Below are 23,541 nucleotides of genomic sequence, written 5' to 3'. Positions count from 1 at the left end.
AGCTCAGGAACCCCTCTTGAGAGCCTCCTTTGGCAGGAAGGAGGTTCTGGAGGTCACAGAACTGGGAAAGGGTTTAACATTAGATGTCTTTTGGTACTTGGAGAGAAAGGAGGATGCAGTCAGTTCTGAACTTGAACTCCTGTATCCTAGCACTTGATTCCAGTTGATGTGGTTCCAGCTTTTTGTATGGGCATTTTTGGGTTGGCCTACAGCTTACATTCCTGTTGTCCCTAATGTCTATGACTATATCTGAGGTTTGGAGCTGAGGTGAATCTGTGATGGCTGTGAGGTCTGTGATTCAGGCTGTTTGACAACTCCTTCCCTTATGTCCTTATTATTGCCTCCTGCCCACAGCACTGAAGGGAAGAGGCTTTCCCAAAAGACTATTCCACAGTGATAGTGTTTGGAAAGACTATTTCCCTTTTCTGACAGTCAGCGCCACTTTGGGACAACTTAAAAGGTAGCCAGTTTCTTCCTTCTCTTGAGAAAAGGCATAAAGCAACCCATGGCTTGATGTTTTCCAGTCTTGTGGTGAGGAGGCAGGTTAGGAGGCAATAGGCTGGTACTACATTCATCTTCATCCACCCATCTTGGCCATCCTTAGTTTGGGAGGGTTGGCCCTGATCATGTCCAGCCATTCTGCATATAAGGTAGGACCTTAGCTGCTTCAGAAAACTCTATACCTATGTTCATAGGCTCTGAAGCTGCTTGTTTTACACCCTGTGGGCTGAGCACAGGCTGACTACCCATCTCTCGTTCTTTTGTTGTTCTGCATGGTCCCTCTAGGAAGAACCGTGACCTAACATCCAAATCATCTTCCCAGGGCACTTTAGGAACAGCAGCTGATGCCTTAAGGCTTCTGTGTGTTGCTATTATCCTGTGACAGTGCAGGCTTATCCTACTGTCCCCCTTTGGGACAAGGTTTGATTCTTGAGCTGCATCTCTTCATGTTGTTCTTTGCCGCTCTGTCCAGTGGACTGTCTTTAGCTGACCAGATTCATCACGCTATTCTATCTGCAACAGTAGCTTTCACTTCGGGAGAAATAGCCTTTTCCATCTGGATTGCCCAAGAGATTGGCACGTTGTTTCAAGGCAACAAGTACTATTGTATATGCCTTATATATTTGTTCAGGACAGGTGTGAGCATGTTCTTAATGGTTTCATCGTAGGGAGAGAGTACCTACTTTCACAGTGGACTTATGCCAGAAGTATGACTAGACATGCAGGTTACATCCCATGAAGTTGGCTTGGTCACTGCCAAGTAAATCTCCTTTCCTTATTATTTCCGTCAGAGCCCTCAGGCTGACTATTTCTTTCTCTTTGAGCTGTGTCTGAAGCTTGGCCTAAGGCAAAGCTTAACTCCTTTGGAGTCATCTCTGACAATTTCTTAAAACCGAGGATGCTCCTGATCATCATTTTGTGCTCATGAAACTCTTTCCTAAGTTTCTGGCCAGTTTTACCACAAACGTTTTTTTGGGGTCTCTAGCATTTCAATTTAGTTTCAGGGTTTCAGTAAAAGGAAGTGCTTTCTGTTTTGCACTTTCTCTTTGCAGTACAATGGAACAGATATTTTTTGGTTATGGGGTGGCTGGGGTTTTTTTGGTGTTTTTTTTGGTTTGTTTTGTTCCAGAGCTTGTAGCTACACGTACGTGGTAGCTCTGGGTTACAGCAAACCCTTTCCTCACAGGGTGTGCAAACCAGTCTGCTCCCCTTTGTTGCCCTCTCCCGTGGGCCTTATCAAGTTGTCCCCTGCACACACTAGAGCTGGCACAGCAACAGACTGGCTTAAGGTCTGAGGGGAAGTGATAGTCCAGCCAGCAGCAGTGACTCTGGGGAGAAGCCATCGATCTCTCCTTTATCTGACCTCTGATAGTGTTCCTGAGTGCTTGGCTTAAGTATCACCTTTCTGTGATACTTGAATCCACTCTAGCTACAGTCTGGGTTGTTTTGTTTTCTTAAGAGTTCCTAGCTGGCAGGTGGGTATCAGGTTCCAGGAGGCCAACAGGGAAGGTTGTGGGTCTGAAAGTCAAGCTGCTAACTCCTCCTGGCTTCACTGCCACTGTGGTGACAGGAAAATTAACTTGGAATAGGAGTAAATGAGAGAACATGGCATTTCCTGAGGATGGCTGGGAGAGTGTATTGCCTGTCAGTTCTCCATGGGATCTCAGTGTGTATCTTAACACATACAAGTGGTAGCCAGTCTGCAGCAGTCTGCTCTCTTTCTGCTGGTAGCCAGATCTGTTGTGAGCATGTTTGAGACAACCGGAGCTGTTGCTGCCCTGTTCATTCCCTGAGAGGGTGTGGACACCTCTGTCAGTGGTTCAATAAAGGGAATTGCCTTCATTTTGAAAGACATGCTCAAATTTCAGGAACTAGAAAGTCAGTGGAGGAGATAGGTGCTATTCAACTCTCTAAGTCAGTCTTTGCAGCGCCAAAAGCTTTGTGCCTCAAAGTGAGGGGGCAGATTGACTGGCTCTTCCCAAGGGAACTTCTGACAAGGAGAGGAGCTGTGCCCTGGATAAGGAGGAGTTGCACAGCTTCTGAGGAGAGCTGCCAGGAAGGGGAGGGAGTTATCTAATTTCACACACTTCGGTCTGCAAGTATAAGCCTTAATTTTTGCTTGATCTTAAATTTTGATTGATCTTCAATTGATTGGTGAGTCTAAGGAGGGGGAATTTTTTTCTACTAACAAGCAGCAGAAAACATCATTCAAGTAAGAACACTGATGGACTCCTAAAGTGCTTTAAAGCTTAAGTGCAAAGCAGGTAACGATGCTGCTTTCCCATGTGCTTGTGCTATCAGTTATCTGAAATCCATAGCAAATTTGCTGTGTTTGTTTGAATTTTCATTGCAGGTCTTTGAATTTCTCATCCGGCTGCATTCAACCGAGGGATCTGTGGATGAAGAGGTCTACCCTTATGTTCGTACCTTGCTGCACTTTGACACTCGGGAATTCCTTAATGTTCTTGCTCTGGTAAGAGATCGCTGATCTCCTCCAAGAGAAAAATGCAACGCCAGTTCTTCCATCATCTATGTCATGGTTGCATGATCTGCAAGATTCCTATTATCCTGGTTCATGCTTTAGTTAAACCAGTAGTTACTGGCTTGATGCAGGAACAGTTTTGATGTGTGTTCTATAAGATATCAGAGGAGACCATAATAGTCCTTTATGTCCTTAAATATAAATTGATGAACATGACATTATACAGTGAAGACTCTGGTACCAGAGGTCATCTTTAAAGCATGGGTAAAACAAGGATAATGTATGTGTGAAGAGTGTTTTAGTACCTACATCTTTCTCCTGCATAAAGATTCATCTTCCTTCCTTTCCAAATTTCTTGAATTTCCTCTGTCTGTTTGGACCTGTTACTTTTACCTGAATGTGTAAGAACCATTTTGGTAGTTAAAAAAGAGCAAATTGTATCTTGGAACCTGCCGCTTAGGTGATACGCACAGAAAGGACTTAAAAGCATTGTCAGCTTTGTGATATGGCTGCTTCTTTGTGTTTGCTTGTGTTTCTGGGGTTGGCAGTGGAGAGCATTCTTCTCAAGGTGTCAGTGTTTTGCCTCATGCAGACTTTTGAAGACTTTAAGAATGACAAGCAAGCTGTGGAATATCAACAGAGAATTGTGGACATCCTTCTGAAAGTGAGTGTGCCTAAAAATTAACCTCTGTGTTTACCTCTGACTGATTATATACAACACTGTGCACTAAAACCTGTAATTTGGATTGGGTGTTTCCAGTCCTGCCCTGGATGACACCTCTGAGAAGGTGGTGGGCTGGAGCGTGGATTCACCTCAGCCAAGGCTGTCGGTTGGATATTTGGAAGTGGTGCTTCATGCACATTAAATATGGTGACAGAGGGGTCTCCTTTCCTGTCTGTGATTTCACCTGGGTTGTACTTTGTTGTCAAATTTCTCCGCTCTGCACTGTTAAGTTTATTTTTATCTGCTTCTCATTGATTCCACTCCCTGATTCCTTCTGAGCAGGAAAAAAGGTCCCAGGAATCCTGTGCCTGGCAGGATGCCAATGCTCTTCTGATAGAACCCTGCTCCCTGTATCTGTAAATGCTGTGTTTGGGATGTAACTTACCCAGAATGACAGGCCTATCTTTAGTAAATGGGAGAGAAGAGGAATGTCAGAGTTATCAGCCTGGTGCTCTAGAAATCACTTGTCATCTGCAGCCCGTGTTCCTTAACAATGTGTGTTCTCATTAAAAGCTATCGCTGCCAAATGCCGTTTGCTTTCCCCTTCAGAGCTGTCAGCATTAATAACGAGTAACTCCACTTGGAAGCTGTTTATGTATAAACATATCATAAGTAGCGTTTCCCTGTCACTGTCATCATTGATAGATGAGAGCAAGGGCACCAGTGAGTGAATTCAGCGACAGCGCTGCTGCGTTGGAGGGGCTGAGTTAATGCCACTGTGGGGGAACTTTTGTGAGCCTGCCTGAGTAGGACGTTGCTGTAAGGATGATAGTTAGCCCTGTGCTGCGTTAGACCATGCTTTTTTGTGTCTTTAGCTGCTATCAGCAGGAGGTGGCATACTACAGCTGTGTTCTGGAGCTACTGTGGGATGTGTTCCTGTGGTATGGCGTAGGCTGGATCGAGCTGTTTACAGCCCTACTCTGTGCTGCTGGCCACGTAGCAAATGTCCACCACAACAGAATTCAAGCCTGCTCTTGGAGGGGAAAAGGAGGGCAATTGTGAGAAGTGCTGCACATTAAATGCATCTGCAGGCAAAGAATTTGGTGTTATGAGAACTGTCGGTCCCTTGGTCTGGAATCTGCTCTCCTTTTGGATAAAAATAAAAAAATCTTGGAACTTTTTATTTAAATTTATCATTGGCAAAAAAACCCACTTAGGAAATAGCTGCGCTTTTAAAATATCTTGGTCAACATAAACGTTCTGCTAATGCTGATCTAAACTTTGCCAAATACATCATCTTTTAGAAAGTCCACATGGTTGGCCTGCAGCCTCTGTAAGGTTGCTCTGTTTCAGAGGTACAGTATTTTCACCTTCACATGGACTGACGAGGACCCAGTTTGTGAAAAACAAAGCCAAAATGAATAAAACACTCCTGTTGTTTTAATGAGCCATATTTTTAATGCTATTAGCTTACGCCATTCTGACTAGGCTTCTGTATGAAATAGCCTTTGTAAACAGAAAATGAAGATTAAAAAAGAATGATAGCATTAGCTGATGTTTCAAACAGAGCTCTACTTGATTTCTTAATGTGTCAAACAGAGCTCTACTTGATTTCTTAATGTGTCTTACCTGTCTGCCTCCACTTGTGGAAGATAACCATTAGCATCTCACGGGGATCTGGAACTCTGGGTCACTTTAAGAAATCAATTGTATCTCCCAAGCTTAGACTGAATGAGGTTATAAACTGTGAGATGCTCCGTGTCTAGGCTTTGCTAGAGCAATTCTTAGATGTTAGCTGACAGAGCTGTTCAGGTGATGGATTTCCTCCCAGCTAAACCCACTGCTCTTAGAGGGAGACTCTCCAAACAGGGGCATTTCACTTTCCCTTAGTGTTTAGGATTTTTTTAGAAGCATGAGACACCAAGTCAGGACACATCACACTCATTTTTTATATGCCAGACAGGTGACAAACACTTCTCAGATTTCAAGTCCCTTTTGTAGTGACTCTTAGATACTCTGTTTTTCTGTAATTTCAAGTCAAGTCAGCACAGCCACAAGTTTCTCAAAATATTCATAGACTAACAGCTGATTTAATGTGAGAAAAGGAACTTTTCCCCAAACCTACAGTTGTTTCTTAGTCATTTGATCAGTTCTTCTGCGTAACGCAATTGAAGTGGTGAGTGCCTGGGGCTTGAAGTCAAATGTATTTTTTTTTTTCTCCTGTAATTATTAATTTTATCTTTTTTTCCTCATGTGACAACATTTCTGTGCTCAGAAGCTCTGTTACATGTACAGTGATCAGCACAAACTACAGAGATGGAGGTAAACATGGATTTGGAGCCCCTTCACACCCAAAAATCAGGGACATGCAAGAATACTTCCCTCAACCAGAGAGGTCGAGCCTCTTCAGCTTTAGGACAGAAGTGATTTGTCCGTTGTCTGTGTCTTCAGGTGACACAGTTAAATGCCACGGAAGGTGGCTTATCTTTTGACCTTCAGGATGAACCAACACCAGGAGATTGTGTAGATGTCTAGGGTAGGAGGAGACATGATGGCTGTACAGGGGTTTCTTGTTGCAGTGTCCTGATTGCTTTCCCAAAGACAGCTGCAGCATCAATCACTTGTGTTTTTATTTTTCCCTTTTCTCTCTAATGCTTCTCAGGTCATGGTAGAGAATTCTGACTTCACCCCATCGCAGGTTGGCTGCCTCTTTACCTTCCTTGCCCGTCAGCTCGCCAAGCCCAACAACACATTGTTTGTGAACAGGACGCTTTTTGACCAGGCAAGTAGTCCTTTATGAGGGGTGGAAAAAATTCCAAACAGGATGCAGCACTGCAGAAAGCGTGGCCAGTGCTGTAGACTGAAGCAATTCTGGAAGTACTGGTGCATTATAAAACAGGTAGCATCTTGCTGGCACTTTGCTGTGGTTTCAAAGCAGCAGAGTAGGAGAGACCACAGAAGCACAGTAAGCTCCATATTTCAGCTTGCCTGTTGGAATTGTGTGAGAAATAGGGTCCGGTCCTAGGAGGTGGAACAGCCTCTGCTCTTCTCCATGGAATGGCAGATTCCTGTGGTCACTAGTGTGTCAGGAGAGGGAAAGCAAAGGCCCGTAAGGGCAGGAACCAAGCTGTTTATCTTTAAGTCCCAGGGAGCATTTTGGTGGCTCTATTGTCACTTGTTATGCATATGAAGATGCCAAGGTAAGGAGATAAGGGGTGCCAACTAAAAAGACATTAGCAAGCTTATAGACAACATATATGTAGCTGGTAATTTCTAGTTCATGTGGCCACTGTCCTTCTCTGCTGTTTGAAATAGGCCGATATGCATCAATGCATGCCTGAAGCTTGCACGGGTTAAGTTTATATCCCAGCTTAAGTCCCAAAAATTCCTGGGACTGAGGAGGAGGCTTCAATGGCTACAGCAGTTGTGCTTTGATGATAATATGGATATATGAACACTAATAAAAAACGAATTAGAAAATATATGTCCTTTGTCATAATTCAAGACCAAAGAACTCTGTGGAGGCTAAAGGGATTTGGATTAAACGCTTTAATTACAGATATTAAATTTTATGAATTACATGATTTCCTGTTTTTCTGGGAGAGATGGCACAGTCCAGGAGAGAAGTCGAGAGGGTCAGCATAGTGATTCCAGCTGTTTGGTGTGTAGTCCAAGGCAGGGCCATGGGGTGCCCTGAGTTCTTCTATATTCCCTGGGTTCCCCAAAGTTTGGTTGTAGATCCTGGTGCAGAGTCATGGGTTTCCCTCCCTGGAGTCTTTCAGCAGTTCTTGGTTACTCCAGTATTCTTAAGTGTCCTTAGTTATAGGACCAAATAGAGAGTACCTCACAGATGAATACTACATTCAGATTGCACCGTTGTGTTCTGATTTGCCGTTGCCATTATTGGTGCTCACAATCTGCTTGTTAGGTTTATGCTAACTCGGCCTAACTCATGCTAACTTCTACACCCTTGCACAGGTCCTTGAATTTCTGTGCAGTCCGGATGACGACTCCCGCCATTCGGAGAGGCAACAGGTAATAGCCTTCAAGGGAACATTTCTTTAAGCGCCAGGTATGACCAGACTGTAGAGCAGAGTTCGGCCTCATTGGGAACGGATGTTGGCTGAAGGTCCTATGCCAAAGCAGACACCTGGCACAGGAATGGTGGCCAGCATTGAAGAATTGGGCAGTGCTGTACCCAGCAGGAGTGAAGGAGGATCCTACCCCAGCATTGCCTGCAGGAGAGGTTTGACAGTAGTAAGAACAGAGGCAGGAAACATCCTGGATAAGCGTGTGATCTTCATAGTTAATGGACAATCAGTTTAAAAAATCTGTAAAATAAGCCCTGTGATAATACAAAACTTAGTGGAGCAGGAGCAGTGTACTTTTAATGGCACTGGCTGTCCAGCTGCTACTGCAACACAAATGACTGGTCTTCAATATCTGCAGGTCCTTTTAGAATTGCTCCAGGCAGGAGGGATAGTACAGTTTGAAGAGAGCCGTCTTATCCAAATGGCAGAAAAAGCTGAATTGTAAGTTGCTGCGTACGATATATAAATACTGCCTTTAAATCTTGTTTATGATATTTAAATACTGCCTTTAAATCTCCTCCAAAGCTTTTTTCCTCCACATTTCTTGTTCCTACTTTGCAGCTATGTTTGGGATTATTTTCCCTATGCATTCATATGTGCTTCATTTAATATGTTCATATTTAGTCCCAGTCTTTCTGTCTTATCTCTACTGGGTGTTGTTACAGAAAGCATTGTTAAGATAAGAGGGGGTAGAGCTGTGGAAACCCTTCAGCATGAAACCCTGTGGGGCTTGATGAGTTTTGGCACTTCCTATCCTAGAGCCCAGGCTTTGTTCAAAGGTGTACTTGTATATTTGAATGCTCTACCGCTGACAGATGGAGATGACTCGTTGGGGTGAGACCCACAGGTGGATTTAAAAGCACGAAGGGGTCTGGAGCCACCCCCATGGTACTCAGTTTAGAATTGAGTAGGAGAGACAAACACGGTGTCTAGAAAGGCTGAAAATTTCCACCGTCTCCTTTAGATGCTTTACACTTCCAGAAAGAGTCTGTCATGCCTGAACAGAGCCAGCCAGGGAGGGCATCTTCATCCAAGTCTTGAATTTGGATGTTATGTGAATTAATCCACCATACTGCAAAGGACCAGAGGGATAGAAGTGCAGTGGTGGGGTATGCCATGCCTGTTTTCCTGCATGTCCTACAAGGAGTTACTCAACCAGATTTTTCAGACTCAAGAAATGCGTTTTTTTTCCTCCTTGCTTCAGAGAATTTGACTGCCAGAACCACCAGCTCAGCCACGTCCATCAGAGCTAAAAGACCTATAGTGTAACGTTATTTAGCAGACTTTTCATTTGTTTTGCCTCAGTTGCATCTGTTTTTATCTAAAGTCTCAAAATACTGAAGTTGTTTATTAAAATTTGAAGGTAGGAAGCTGTTTCATAACACATTATTGAGTCATGTTCAGCGTATTTCTTCAAATTAGTATTGCGGATTGGCCTAGCTTAGAGCCGAGTGTGTTATGGAAATAAGGAAGATGATCTATGAAAAGCAGAACCTGTGAAACCTGACTTCTTTAAGGATTTTTGTCCTCTGTCCCTTGCCTCTCACCTTAGTAACTCTAGTTTTTTCTGTTCTGTATGATAACTTCCCAAAAAGAGGGAGGTTGATAGGCTGATTGGCCTGTGGCTGATACCAAATGGCATATGTAAACAGGAGCCACCCAGCCTGTGTGCTGAAAACCTTAATGTAAGATACTTCCGAATGCTTTTTGTAAAACATGCTGTATTTTCTTTTGAGTGCTGCTAAACTGTGCTGGATCTGAGCTACCTACCTCTGTTCTGCTGACTCAGCTGAGTGAGTGTGTGTTTCCTAATGTGAAAGTATTTTTCGTTTTAGCTATCAGATTTGTGAGTTCATGTATGAACGAGAGCTTCGCTATGACAAAATAATTGGCTGTTACCTGCGTGATCCAGTGAGAAAGGTGAGTAAATCTGGTGCTTCTGGCTTTTCTTCTTCATAGCAGTGCAGTCTGTCCTGCTGGCCGGAGTGTGAATGGGCACAACAGCCCTGCTCTTCTGTCGTACTTCTCTATCTTAAAAAGTGTCCTCCTTTACCGTTGAGTTTTCTTAGTTATAGTTGAGGCTTCTTGTGTTTGTGTGTGTATTGGAGAGGAGTTGATTTTTTTAAAGCTTCAGATTTTTTGGTTTCTTTTTAAATTTAAACAATGCTAATACATAAAACCTGAGTGCAAGGTGGGATTTATTGCAAGTGTTGCTAACTGCAGTGCTACTTTGCTTCTGCCATCAGTCCCCTCTCTTCTCCCCCTGGACAGAGTCTCTCTGTCCTTACTGTCTCTCTGCGATTAGCTTCTGCGTGTCTATAAGTTGCATATCTGCCACAGTTTTTGAGGTAGTATCTTCCCTACCACCAACAGAAGTTGGGAGGAGAGTGTGGCAAATGTGATCTCACCAGCTCCTTATGAAACCACTATGCTGAAAGTTGCGTGGGTGAAGGAGTCGGAAGAGATAGGTTGTGATAGTGAGATGGTCAAAAAAATACGGTACAGGACAGCATCAGAGCTGAGGACAGTGCAGGAGAACCTGGGGGAGAGGCTAATGTTGAAGAGGAATTCAGGAATATGCTGGGAAAACTGACCTACCCTCTGGTAGAGCGTTCTTTTCTCTGCATATGCTCCTAGCTAAAGAGTGATATCCTGCCCTTTTCCCTGTGAGCAAGAGAGGAACGTTTCTAATAGTGGAAGAACAATTCTCTTTGACCTCAGTGCTTAACATGTTTAGCATAAACTCTGTTCTTCTTGGCTTTTTTTTCCTGGCAGTTCTTCAGGAACTATTTAGGGACATATAATCTCGCCTGCAGATAACTTATCCTGACTTGCTAAGAGAGGACTAGCCCTGAGGTCATCCTAAGACTGTTTAAAATGCTCTCCCTTACCAAAATCTAATGCTGTTAGCAGCGCTGCAGAACATACTATACCATTTATGGTTTTATGCCTTACAGGAAGAAGTTTTCAACTATATTCACAACATCCTGTCCATGCCTGGCTACAGTGCTGAAGAAAAGCAGTTGGTGTGGCAGAAAGCTTTGGAACATATAGAGGTACAGTGTATCCTAAACCCATGGCACCTCAGCTACTGCTAAGTCCTGTTGGATCTGTCTAGTGCTGTTCTGTAAGGAGAAGTGTCACAATGTCGAATCACAACTGTTCAGAAAGCTCTGACTTTAAGGTTTAGTAGTCTCATACATTAATATAAGTGCATCTCTTAGATTCCGGCTGGCTTCCTTGGTTTCCTGGTTTCAAGTATTGCTCTTTGGATAATGGGACCTTATCAGGGGATGATGGCTAGTGAGTGCTGTGTAGCAGGGAAGGGATCCATTAGCAAGTCTTTCATCTCCTGAGCGTGCAGCAGCAGCAAGGTCAGGACATTGACATCGCTGACCTCACAGTCTGTGGTATCAAATTCCTCATCTTGCAATGATAATAGCATTCAACCTCGGTACCCGGGCACTTCTAACCTGTGGGAAGATGGGGTCATGACTTCTACTGTAAGACACAGACTGTTGCTAGACTTTTCTAGCTAATAATTTTTCCCATCTCTTCAATCTCTCTTTGCTTCAGGGGATGGAGATGTGTCTGAAATAATTGTCCCGTCAGTAGACATGGGGAATCTATAATATTTCTAGTTCTTATAAGGTGGTGTCAGTCCCCTCCAGGGTGATCTGGAGATCAGCCAGGAAAATAACTCTGTCTATAAAACAAGCAGTCATGCACTCGCCCAGACTACTTAGCAGAAAATGGCCACAGAAGTTTGTATCCTGTGAGGTGGATAAAAAAGTACTGGGTACATTTGAAAGACAGAGAATACTTTTAGTCTCTACCAGCATCTGCAAGTAGTGCGTGACTAATGAGAAAATGGACCAAGAGGGAAAATGATTCAAAAGACAATAAACAAAGAAATCCTGTGAATCCAGCTGTATGACAATGCAGCTCACTGAGCTCACACCCACTCTCCAGATGGACTTTCAGAGCCCATGGGAATTGGTGGTGGTGATGGTTGTGCTGTGGCTGAGCAGGCCTGGCTCATTACTGCCTTATCAGAGCAACCGTGGTTCCACGCTGGGCTTTCCAAGTTGAGCAAACTGCTGTCTACTGTGCTGCTTCCTTGTGTCTGCTTCATTCTTCTCCGACTGCACCCCTTGTCTGTGCTTGTATTGGTATATATAGCCCAAATTGTTTGGCATTATGAGTGAGTCAGCCTCCCTCTATAAGCTTTATTTTGTGTCTTTATCAAAACACAGGTAGGTCTTCTTGCTGGGTCTCTTCAGCCTGAGGCCTTTACAATTGCTGTTCCGTGCTTGGGTGTCTCAGGACAAATCAGAAGCATCCTGGGTTGCCCTTCCTGATCTTTCTTATTGTGTTGTACCGGTTTTGATAAGCTTGTTGTAGGCTAAGACTGCCAGCTCTTCATATTGAGTTGTTTGGTTTTGTTTTCTCAGTCTGAGCCACTTCTTGATTATTGTACAGTGTCAGAAGCGCCCAGTGCCCAACTTCGCAGAGCTGCCTACTTTTCTGAAGTTGGCAAACAACAGTTCCTCTCAACTTGTCCACGGCCATCCTTAAAAACAGGGTTTCTTGCACTGTTCCATCAGCCTTGTAGGTAACGGCCAGCTGCTTTTACCTACGCTTTTTGCAGTTGCCTCCAAAAAGTTGCTGGGCAGATGATTGGTTCTGTAGGTCACCTTTCTTGGGTGACCACTTGGGCGTCACTGAGATCAACTCCTCCTTTCCTTTCAGCATCTTCTGTTTCCCAGGAACAGTATATACAATTTCATGTGGCTTAGCAGCTTATTTGCTGCTATGGGCTTTTGTTCTTTTCCATTGTATTAATCCTGCTCTCAGACATTCAGAAGACTTAAAGTAGTAAATAACATTTTACTAGGGTGGTGCTGTGATTTCAGCTCTTTGAACAACTGTCCTTTCATCTGCTGAGGTATGAAAGTAGTAGCAAACCAGCCTCTTCAGTTGAAACTAGCAGTGTCGAGAGAGGCTTTCCTGGTGATTGTATGACAGAAAGTGGTGTTTGTGATCAGTGCCACTTCTTATTTTCTCCATCATCTTACATAGCTGTTGTTCCTTGATGTTTATCTTGAAAATAAAGCCTAAGGCTTCTCTTCAATCATAGTGCTGTTTGTGGTGGTCACTTTCTGTCCTCAGACCCACATGCCTTGTGTCAGTACTGTCTCCTCAAGGGCTGTCTGCCTAAGAAGTACCGTGTTTGCAAATTGTTCAAACCTGGGAGAGGATGAAAACCCAAGCCCAAAACCTTTTGCTTGGGGGTAGGCTGTGAAGCTCACACTGATTCAAGAGCTGCAGTCAGTTACAGGGAGGCTGGGCAGTCTCCCTGCAGCCAGTCAGTCCTGTCTTCAGCAGTCCTGAAGACTCCCAGGGAGGGTTTGTCCAGAGAGAGACACAAATTAAGGCAATCACACGACATCCTTTCTGCATTCCTCTGCACTGCTGTGGTTAAGATCTTCTGGGTCCTTTGGATTGCCTGGGCTTGTCAGATTAAGGGGTCGTGCTCCAGAGCGCTGGGGAAAGCAACTAAGAGCTGTGGCTCATGAAGTAAAGCTGTGGGTTTCAAACACCACAGAGCTGCTTCACATACAATATGATAGGCAAATTTTGCTTTGGAAACCTCACAGAATGCATCTTCTGTGATAGCTCTTTTTCAAAGAGCTTGTGGAGTAGTCACACTCTTCCTTGTTACTTCCTTTCTTCCCTTCACCCTGGTCTGTTGCTGGCACTGGCTGAATTTGGTGGCTGCTATGTCTGTCTGGAGACCAAGCTAGTGATAAGTAACATTTTCAGATTTTTTTTTTTTCCCCCTTCCAGACGTATGTTTATGAAATTTTTCTTTCTTTACCACTATAAAAGTTGTTTTTGTTTAGTAAAGCAATGTTTTCTCCTTTGTAGGCTTAGCAGGGGCTTTTGGGAAGGTTTACTAGGTACCCAATATTGGTTTGAAGCAGTTGCTTCTCATTTATTTGGAAGCACGGATACATTTGGAAGCATTAGGAGCAAAAAACCTCATGTTCTGGGTTGTGTAAACTTCTATGATATGAAGCCTCTTAGATCAAGCTTGACAGGAGGCAAACACACAGGCGTCTAAAAGATTTTTATTTTTTCCTTTTTATTACAATAAAGAAATTGTTTAGGGTTTTTTCATGTCTGGACAGGTATCAGTTACAGTTAACAGTTACAGGAAACCTGCTTTTAAACCTCTGGTTCGGTTCAGTTCAAGCCAGTTAAACACTGTTTCCATTTGACTGAGAAATTCCCTAGGGTCAGTTGAGGGCTTTGTTTCCTCTCTACTGCTGGCTCCTAGTTGGCACTAGGAATGTCTTGTTGGCAGGGGGTAAAAGACAGTTGTCAGAAAACCTGATGAATAATTTCCTCGCCTTAGGACTGAGATGTGGTCTCGTTGGTGTGAAGAGTTTTGCATTCTTACAAGGCCTGTTGTGTAGTAAAATCATCCACTTTCAAAAATGCCTTTTTACAAACTACCCTTCTTTCTAATTTTTTTCAAAATCATTTTTTATGCGATGATATTCATTATTTTACAGCTTTCATCTAGGCAAAGATGCAGTTACAATATGAATGGACTTGGTGATACTGCATAATTATATTGCCTATGAAATTAAAAGTGATTATTTTTGTTGTGTTTCCCTCTCCAAAGGAGTTGCTGTTGCTGAGCCCATGTAAAGCAGCCGACTTGGTAGCCATTCACTTCAGCGAGCAGATTGAGAGCATCATTACAAACCTTCAGGTAAAGTGTCAAACTTCATTGATGTTGGTGGTGCTTTTCAGTGGGGTTGCCATTCTTGTAAGAAATGATTACTAAGAGTAATGGGAAGTTGTCGCTGTGTCATAAACAGAAAAATAGCTTGGTAGCTACTCAGCTGCAGGCATTGCTACATTTAAACTATTTGGCCTGTTTGTAGAGTTCTGGCCATAAAAATGTACGATCTCTGAGTTGCTGGTTGCATCACTTGATAATGCAGGTTTTACTTTGGAGTTCAGTATGGCTCACTCACAGATGAGACAGACCTCTTGTCAGCAAGCATATTCTCTGAATATTTACGCAAGACAAATGCCTAAACCAACTTCTTCAGCAGGCACCAGCTGTGAACACTATTTTCTTCAATCAGTATAGTTCAGGAATCACTGGTTTATAGCGCATTATTTAAAATAGTAATACTCTGTCTCCTCCTGTTGTACAGGACCAGTTCTTACTCTTCCAGTTTCTGAGGAGTCTCCTTGACCCGAGGTATGTAAGAAAATTGGACCATTTACAAACTACAGCTTGAAAACATGGGTTAAAATAAATTCCTGTGAAACAGTGTATCAATAGACAGCCTACAGTCAAGATTAGGGCTTAGAAAAGGTGACTTGCTCTTCAAACTGCCCAAAGTTGAGAAAGATAGCCCAGAAATAAGTGTTCTGGGGAGCATCCTTTAGCAGAGCCCTTGCCGGCTTCCTAACTGGGAGGTGGTGTGGGTTCCAGTATGTGCAATGTGATGCCTCCCCCACGCTGGTGGGAGTTTGGGCATTGCCGTAACAGCTTCTCTGAGAAGGCTGTGAAATGGTTACCCTGTGACTGAAGCTGCCATTTCTCTTCTCAGAAATGGCAGTTCCTGTTCTCAACCCACCGATTTGATTACTTGACCAAGGTGCCCAAGTTTAATGTAAACAGAAAAGCGTTTTGGTCTATTGGCATTCTTCATTTCTATCTTATTTCAGAATTGCTGCCATATTTCACTGCAAACTTCTCTTTAACTACTTGCTCCATCTGCTCCTGTTCTTTCAGTATTTCAGCACTGAGTGTTCTCTTTCTGTTGAATCAGTTTCAAATGCTCCAAGACCTTGATTTTATTTATTCATTTTGTAAGACATTTATATATGCACATATATATTGCCTTCAAGCAATTGTTAATGCAACTGAAGGAGAGATCTTGTTTTGTCAATTAGCTACAAATTAATTGTGCTTTATGAGGAGGAGGAGGAGGAGGAAAAGGTAGTATCTAAATTCCAGTGTCAATGTTTCAGTTCTTGTTGAAGTGGAATAAAAAGCATGCTTTGGAAGTTAGAACCTGGAATTAGTCACTTTTTGGATTTTGTCAGGATGTAAATAAAAAAAAAAGACACTTTTTGTTATTTTGTGAGTTTTACAGCCATGTTTGTATGGAAGGTGTTAACTTTCACATCTATTGTTTTCTTAGAAGTCAAAATAAAATCAGAATTTTGCCAAGAAAATATCTTGGTTGGGTTTTATAGGAGAGAAATTAGATGATTTATTTAATAAATGAATAATTTAAAAAAAAATTGAATAGTTAAGCAGAAATGATACCCAGCTGGATGTTAAGTAGGACTTTGTTTATGCTGTGATATCACTTGCAGCAAGCGAGACCCAATGAAGGTAGTAATTAACCTGGATTTTAATCTTATGCATAGTGGCTTCCATAATCTGTGACTAATAAACGTATCTAATTTAACTCTACCATAATTAGAGCTAAATACAACCATTTCTCCTGTAGTTATCTTCTAATCAAAAGCAACACATGATGTGTTCAAACCAGCAATAGGAAGCAACTTTCTGTATCTGATCTTTCAAAAAATCTCTGCTTTTCCCTCCAAGGCTGATGTTCAGCAAGGTGCATTAGGCCACGTGCCTTGTTGTCTTGTGCCGCGTGGGTCTTAGAAAAGTTCATGAACATTTCCTTTTCCCTCTGTGTGTTCCGAAGTGCACTAATTCTCTGCACTGCAGTAAAACGTTCAGCACCCCAAGTAATGGAGATAAACCACATACTGACTGGATTGTAGTTGCCAGAATACTCAATAAGCAAAAGATAAGTGGGACAGTTACACAGAAAAATGAACAAAATACTACTAAATACTTTGGATTCGCATGTGGCAGTGACTGACTGTAAAGCAGAAGGTCTGGAAGCCCAAGGTTTAAGCTATTGTTATTAAACTATGTTGTCAGTAAGAAGTGTTCTGTAGAGATCCTAGATTGTTGGAGGGGCTTTTTTTTTTAATAACACTCAAGGTCCTGTGGTCTGTTTTCAGTGCTATGAGGTTGTCTGCTTCTAAGACCTATTGAAATGAGCTGGACTGTATCCTGAGAGAGGTAGGGAAGGAGGGAGAAATCTGGCTATGCAAGACCTAATCTGCAGATATACATATATATTGTAGTATATCTATATATAAAATAGTGATTAGGTTCTTCTGAAAACATCTGTCTCTTTTCACTCAACCTAAATGTTTATATGCTTTTTTGAGCAAAATTCTTATTGAAATAAAGACTCTTAGAGCAGTAAATGAGGTTTTAATGTCTCAAATACGAATGATTGCTTGATCATATGGGGACAAGACTCGTCATGCTAGTATAACTATCCTAGTTGGTGGAATTGCATTAGGGATTAATTTGGCCCATTTAATTTAGCTAGAGATTTATTTTAACGGAGATGGAAGGGGGAAGGGAGGAAACAGGGTTAACACAAATTGCCTGGGGAAATTAAAACCAAATGTCCGTATGTTTGTATCTTATAAGCAGCCACAGAAAACAGAGAACGTAGTGCGTATTGCTCAGCTCATTAATCACAGCCTTTGCTACATTTCCATTTTAAACCCTTAAGTTCTTTTCCTCTTAAAAAAAACAATGCAGTGAAGCATGTCTGTTTGCAGTATGTGTTTGTGTATTATACCAACAATATTAACTTATTTAGCAACACAGTGTTCCGGGTCTATAAATATATTAACAGATACCTAAACTTCTAGGTTCTGTTGCAATGGCTCTTCTCACTGACCAGCTATCTGTGACACTTGCAAGGGTCACTTGTGCCAGGTTTTGTGAGAAACCAGTGATTATCTCTTCCTTTTAGGAAAGAGCATGTAGAGTATGGCAGGGAAGATGTTTGGGGTGGTTATATTGAAGACGAACATAATCACATTGAGCTGAGCGGGACCTGCAAGTCTCAAGACTGTTGCTTAGTTTTTAACATTATCAAAATCCAGCTTTCTTTCCATTCTCTCTTCTCTGCATTTCTTGAGTGAAATGGTTAAGGAAAAGGAGTTATTTCCAGAGTAGAAGTTTGTTCTTGTACTAAAAATGCATGACTTGCCATTTTTCCCATTTTGGTAGACAGAGATCATTTTAGATCAAAAATGCTTCTTTATTTTAGTCTAGTTGCAAAAAGAGTAGAACACTCACTCCCTTACAGGCATTGGGGGAGTTTATAGGGTGGGTGTTGTGGGAGGAGTGGTTGGTGAATGCAGGAGGCCAGAATTTAGGGTTCTTGTTTGGTCCTTCAAAAGTGCATTCTTTATTTGATGTCAGAACACAATAGTTTGGATACCAATTTTTGTACGACTGTGTCCATACTTCGGACACTGTGATCAGTACCTGCGTGAGGCTTTCATTTCTGAGCAAGTATCATTTATAATCAAGTGATTGACATTGTAATCACAGTAAGCTGCTTTTGGCTTGCTAGGGGCACAGCGTTCTCCTGGCCTTTCTTGGATGATGATAATCCTGATAGCTCTTGTAGCTCCCAGGAAATATAGGATCATATTATATATCAGACCTTTTCCATCCCATGGCTGTAGGGCTTGCACATCAACACATCCTCTCCTAATTAGGACTTTCTGTTCAGGAAGGTAACAAAACTAAATACATACCTTGATCTGTTTTCTTTCCTAGCAGGAGCTTTAGAACAGTTTAAGAGCCCTGTTTCCTACACAGGATAAACTTCTGCTGTTTCTCTGCATGATGCATCAATCCTAGAACTGCCACATGAAGTTTAACCTACAGTGGTGGTGAACTGCTGTTCATTTTGAAGGGTTGCAGGTGCTATATCTGTCTCTAGGAAAGTATCATCCTTTCCATCCTAACTCTTTGAAATCTCTTGCTTCATGTTGTTCTCTTTAAAAACAAGATCAGCAGAAAACAGTCAGGATACAGGGACAGTCATGGGCACTGCATGCAATTCTGTTCTGTTTCATTTCCCTCACATAACGAGTTTACTTAATAGTCCCAGGGATTAGGAAATGGCCAATGCACAAACCACTGCAGTGCCAGCAGCTGCGGCTGCTGGAAAGGAACTGGAGAAATCCTTTTTACAGGGACATCTTTATTAAATGAGTTTAATTGTACTCTGAGCTTCACCTGCAGGAATTACCTTGGCTAGAATCAGAAGGGAAGCCCTAGTTTGGCCTCCTGAATGGCTCAGGCCAGGCAGCATTACCCACAGCCCTACCTAGAAGAGAAGAGTGTCAGGTCTGCACTGCTGAGTGCCTGACCATCATGGCAGTGTTGCTTGTGACAGGTCAGAGGAGGTTAGGGCGATAAGAAGGGCAGGAAGCACAGCAGAGGCTGGAGACTTCACCTGCCTGTGTTGATTGAGCAGATCCCATGCTGGGAGATGAGGCAGATATCTTTAGTTCCAGCTGAATATGGTTCTGTAGTGCAGCTGGTTGCAAAACCCTTGAGAGAGGATGCAGCCTTTGGCTGAACAATATGCGGGGTCTGGTTCAAAACCTTACAGTTGGCAATCTGCTCTGCCAATGACCATAAAGCGCACAGAGTTACTGCCTCTGCAAGAGCAAAACCTAATTCACCAGTTTTGTTCTGGCTGAGAAGAGGAACTAAATAAAAATGGGGATGTTTCCCTAAAAGAAGCATGAGTTCATATCGCAATGAGGTAGATAAAAGGGATCATATTCTAGCAGATGAAACATTAAAATGTGATAAAGGAAGCCAAAGAAGAATTTCAGGAACAGTAAGCAAAAAAGCAACAAAATATTTCTTCAAACACATGCAGAGAAGGTCCATAGGACAAATAGACAATCAGCATCTAAAAGGACCACTCAGAGACCATAAGGTTTCATTGAAGAAATGAGGTGAGTTCTTTGCACCTCTTTGCCGTAGAATTGCTGAAGATGTGTCTGTGCTGGTATCTTTCTTCACAGGGGTCTTTGATAGAATATGTTGTGGAACAAATGAAATGCCTACAACAGACCTCCAGCACCAGTAACTAGTAGAAACAGCATAATTTTTCTCTTAAAACCAGATTTTTTACTTCTGTGTTACGGATGAAAGACAACACACAATTGAATAAGAAACTCTTATTTCCAGCCAAACTTCTGAGCTAGAATTTGACTTCAGTCTCCTGTGCCTTTTTTATTCCAGAGAAGGCATTAACCAAGACCTGATACACTTACCACCCTGCATCACTGAGCAGTTCATTGAGCTCCTGTGTCAGTACAGCCCAGACCAGGTTTTGGAAATGCTTAAAGCTCTAGAATACTGCAGACTGGAAGAAACCATCCAGGTAGGAAAGACATGTATAAAGACAGGGGCTAGGGGAAGCATTCAAATCAGCTCCTATCTCTTTAAAGTACTGTAAAAGTGCTTTAGCCTAGGTTGTGCATTAGTTCCTTGATACTCTTTCCAATCCATTTCTAACACTGTTTGTCCCCTTGAGCTGCTAAACTGCTCTCCTGCAGCATGGTTAGCTATATTTAATATACTGATTCTGAGTTTAGTCTCAGGGCTAATAAGAATAAGGCTGTTAGTGCTCTGAAGCTACTGAGTAACTGCAGAATAGAGACTGGCTGTGTTAATGTTGATTAATATATTGAAGGTATATGAAGTCATGGGCCTGGGGTTTTTGGAAAGCAATGCTGCCAAAATTTGACTAGTGCTGGGAGAGTGATTATTTCTTCCCTTTATGAAAATTTTAGCAATAATCTGTCCTTGATCTTGATTTATAGATTTTTTTGTTTGTATGTTTGTTTTTAAAGATTTTAATGCTGGTGGTGGCAATAGTGCAAGTTGAGAAATGAACACAGCATAGCCGGTAGCGGGGGGAAGTAGGAGTGCTGCTCAGACTGGGTAACGTGCCTGTGAACACATGGAGACACAATCCTTTCTGACCATCTGGTCGTCATTGTCTTGTGGAGTAAACAAATACTGGCAGGTTTCTTAAGACAGACATTTACCTTTTTTTTTTCCTTTTAACTCAGATAACCCAGAAACATCAGCTCCATGAAGCTTCTTCATATTTACTGGAGAAGAAGGGAGATATCCATGGTGCCTTTTTGGTTATGCTTGAGGTACAGTACACTGAAATCCTGAATGTGGCATTTTTGCCGTGCCAGCGTGGCATCACATGCCATCAGCATGATGGCCTATGTTAAAGTTTGATATTGTCATTGCTTCTCAATTTGTTTCCCGCTAGAATCCATGGAAGCATTTACCTTCTGTCAAATAACAATATATTGAGTTGTCTGCAGACTCAGTAGATCAGTATATTTTTCTGGCATGTCGTCAAACATCTAGTAGATAATAGATGCTGAAATTTGCTTTTCTTAATCAAAAATCATCTTTCAGCTCCTGTTTTCCTTTCCATATTTGGAAAGACATTTATGCTATGTTAGTCACACTGGGCAAGAAAATGAGGGTGAGCCTTTGTAACCATACCTTTTAAAAACACTTCTATCAAGATTCTGCAAGTTTACTGTTCGGAGTTCTCTCTTTTGTTTCAGCGATTGCAGAGCAAGTTGCTGATGCTTACGCAAGATGATGAAAGTAAGAGTTATCAAGTTAAATTCCATTTTCTATTAAAAAGAGATAAGCACAAAAATGTAAAGTGCATATGCCTGACACCTGGCATAATGAGATCCTATTTTAGGTTTCTAGGTGTTGCGGTGACATTTTTTAAATTTATATTCACATGGCTGTGGTAGTTATTCTGATGACACTTCCTTACTCTGTTACTCTGATCTTGCTAGAGATCTAGAACAAGCTGTGATGGATGGGTTTTTTTGTGCGTGTGGTCAGCTGCCCTGTTAGCTTTTTTGATTGTGACTGGTACTCTTACTGGCTTATCAGACACGTTTCCTATGTTAGAATCCATTCAGACTCATTACTGAGCTTTAGCAGGCATTATATATGAACAGTGATGAGACATCTGGAAGTAGCTTTTTTTTTTTGAAGCAAACTTCTCAGAGAAGTAAGAATGTTCTGCCTACAGAAAATGAGTATATGTACAGGTGCACTGTTCACTAGCCTAAGGGCTTATGGGCACCTAATTAAATGCAGTGCCCATATTTGTTACTTAACTGTATCTTAAACCACAGCTAAGATCTTCCTTATTCGATTACGTGAAATGCTTTATATGCCCAATTTATTGTGCTATTCAGGACCTGTTTTTATAATTTAGTTGCTCACTGTAGTGAACAGACTTTAGATGAACAGCGTGATTTTATTTTGCAGAATGATTGGGAGTTAACATATCTACTAGTTTTTATAATTGCAATTTGTTTTTTCCCCCCAAAACTTAGGCTCAGCTGAACTCCCCTTGCTAGAAAACATTGAAGATACCTTAATGAAAACAATTGCCCTTTGCCAGAGAAACTCACACAATTTAGACCAGCAACAGCGAGAGGTAAGGTAATAAAAAAATGTATCACTAAAATCAACAGAGACCTCTGCACCTCCTGAAACTTTCTCTTCGCATGCTTCTTCCTTTCCCCATCTATTGGATACTGATATGTCCCAAGCAGTCATTGTCTCCCTCTGCCTTGTGTTCTTCTTGCAGTGGTTCAGGTTTTAGACCCACAAGAGAGAAATCCTCACTTGTAAGGGTGAAGCACAAAATAAAGTGCATATCAGCAGTGGAGAAGCAGATGAGACAACATCCTTTCCCCCATTTTTAGCTCCAGTTGAAATTTTGGCTTGAATGTCAATCAGACACTAAAGAAGGCATAGTAAGGTTTGAGCCAACTTTATGGTGGCACAAAGCTGATGCTGCTGTCACTGTGGCTGCAGAATATTGCTGTTCTGAATATGTTCACAAATCCTGAATTTAATGTCAGCCTAGTCTTTGAGGGGTGGAGACAATGCAGCTTGCTTGAGCTCTTGCAGAGAGAACTGGGTTTCCCTGCCTCCTTGTACTGAGGTTGCATTTCCATTTTGCCAATGTCAGTGACATACAAGGCATCTTTACTCCTAAGATTATGCATAACTTATGTAACTGAACTCAAAACTGAGAACATTGTTCCCACGTCTGAAGAGGTCGCATGTCTGGAAGTCAAGAATTCTGCAGTTTCTTCCGAGCACTGTCCAGTATATGAGGTGACAATGATTTTATTGTGCAACAGATAGCTGCTGGGTTTTACTGCCGAGGTGTCTGCGTGCACACCCTGAGTGCTTATGGCCCGCCTGCTTAATTGGATAGATTTGAGTTGGTGTTTGCTCTCACTCTGGGTCCTGTTCCACCTGCTGGAATTGCTTTGCTGATGCCCAAGTAAGATTTGACTCTAGTCTCCAAATGAAGGACCAGCTTCCCCAGGAAAACATTATGCAAATTTTCACAACTCCTGTATACTGCCTGGAGAATGGAGATGCCCCTTTCCAGTTGGGATCCATTTACTGTGCTACCCGTTATGTAAGCAGTCTCTACACCAGAGAGTTTGCATCTTGCATGGAGAAGTAGTTGGGGACTGAATGAAGTAAAAGTAGATTGTTGTCACAGTTCCAGTAAAGAAACAGGTGAGAATGGAGAAGAGGGAGCAACAAGAGCCAAAGGTCATCTGTGCTCAGACCCCAATCGAATAGTATCTTGGTTTAAGATAGGAGCAATCTAGACTGAAAGCAGATCCCTAAGTGCTTTGCTCTGAGGTTATTTTAACATGTTTCAGTTCTGTTCCATTGCAGTCATCAGAAATGTAGTTCTGTTCCTGAGAAGGTGGACGTGAGTCTTTGGAAATGGACTCTGGCGTTG

General features: G+C 42.2%; 1 protein-coding gene across 1 annotated transcript in view; it reads left to right on the top strand.

Annotated features, from left to right (window-relative positions):
- VPS8 (VPS8 subunit of CORVET complex) overlaps positions 1-23,541 on the top strand; it is a 53,513-nt gene that overhangs the window by 5,706 nt on the left and 24,266 nt on the right. Inside the window, 13 exon segments of the mRNA XM_050902487.1 lie at positions 2,855-2,974; positions 3,576-3,647; positions 6,310-6,429; positions 7,626-7,682; positions 8,097-8,179; positions 9,574-9,658; positions 10,696-10,794; positions 14,433-14,522; positions 14,977-15,023; positions 19,944-20,085; positions 20,780-20,869; positions 21,302-21,344; positions 22,100-22,203. Of these exon segments, the coding sequence (XP_050758444.1) occupies positions 2,855-2,974; positions 3,576-3,647; positions 6,310-6,429; positions 7,626-7,682; positions 8,097-8,179; positions 9,574-9,658; positions 10,696-10,794; positions 14,433-14,522; positions 14,977-15,023; positions 19,944-20,085; positions 20,780-20,869; positions 21,302-21,344; positions 22,100-22,203 (1,152 nt within the window).

Source organism: Gymnogyps californianus, chromosome 10 (assembly GCF_018139145.2).
Source record: "Gymnogyps californianus isolate 813 chromosome 10, ASM1813914v2, whole genome shotgun sequence".
Lineage (NCBI taxonomy): Eukaryota > Metazoa > Chordata > Aves > Accipitriformes > Cathartidae > Gymnogyps > Gymnogyps californianus.
The sequence above is the reverse complement of the archived record's forward strand: the minus strand, read 5'-3'. Positions and strand labels throughout refer to the sequence as shown.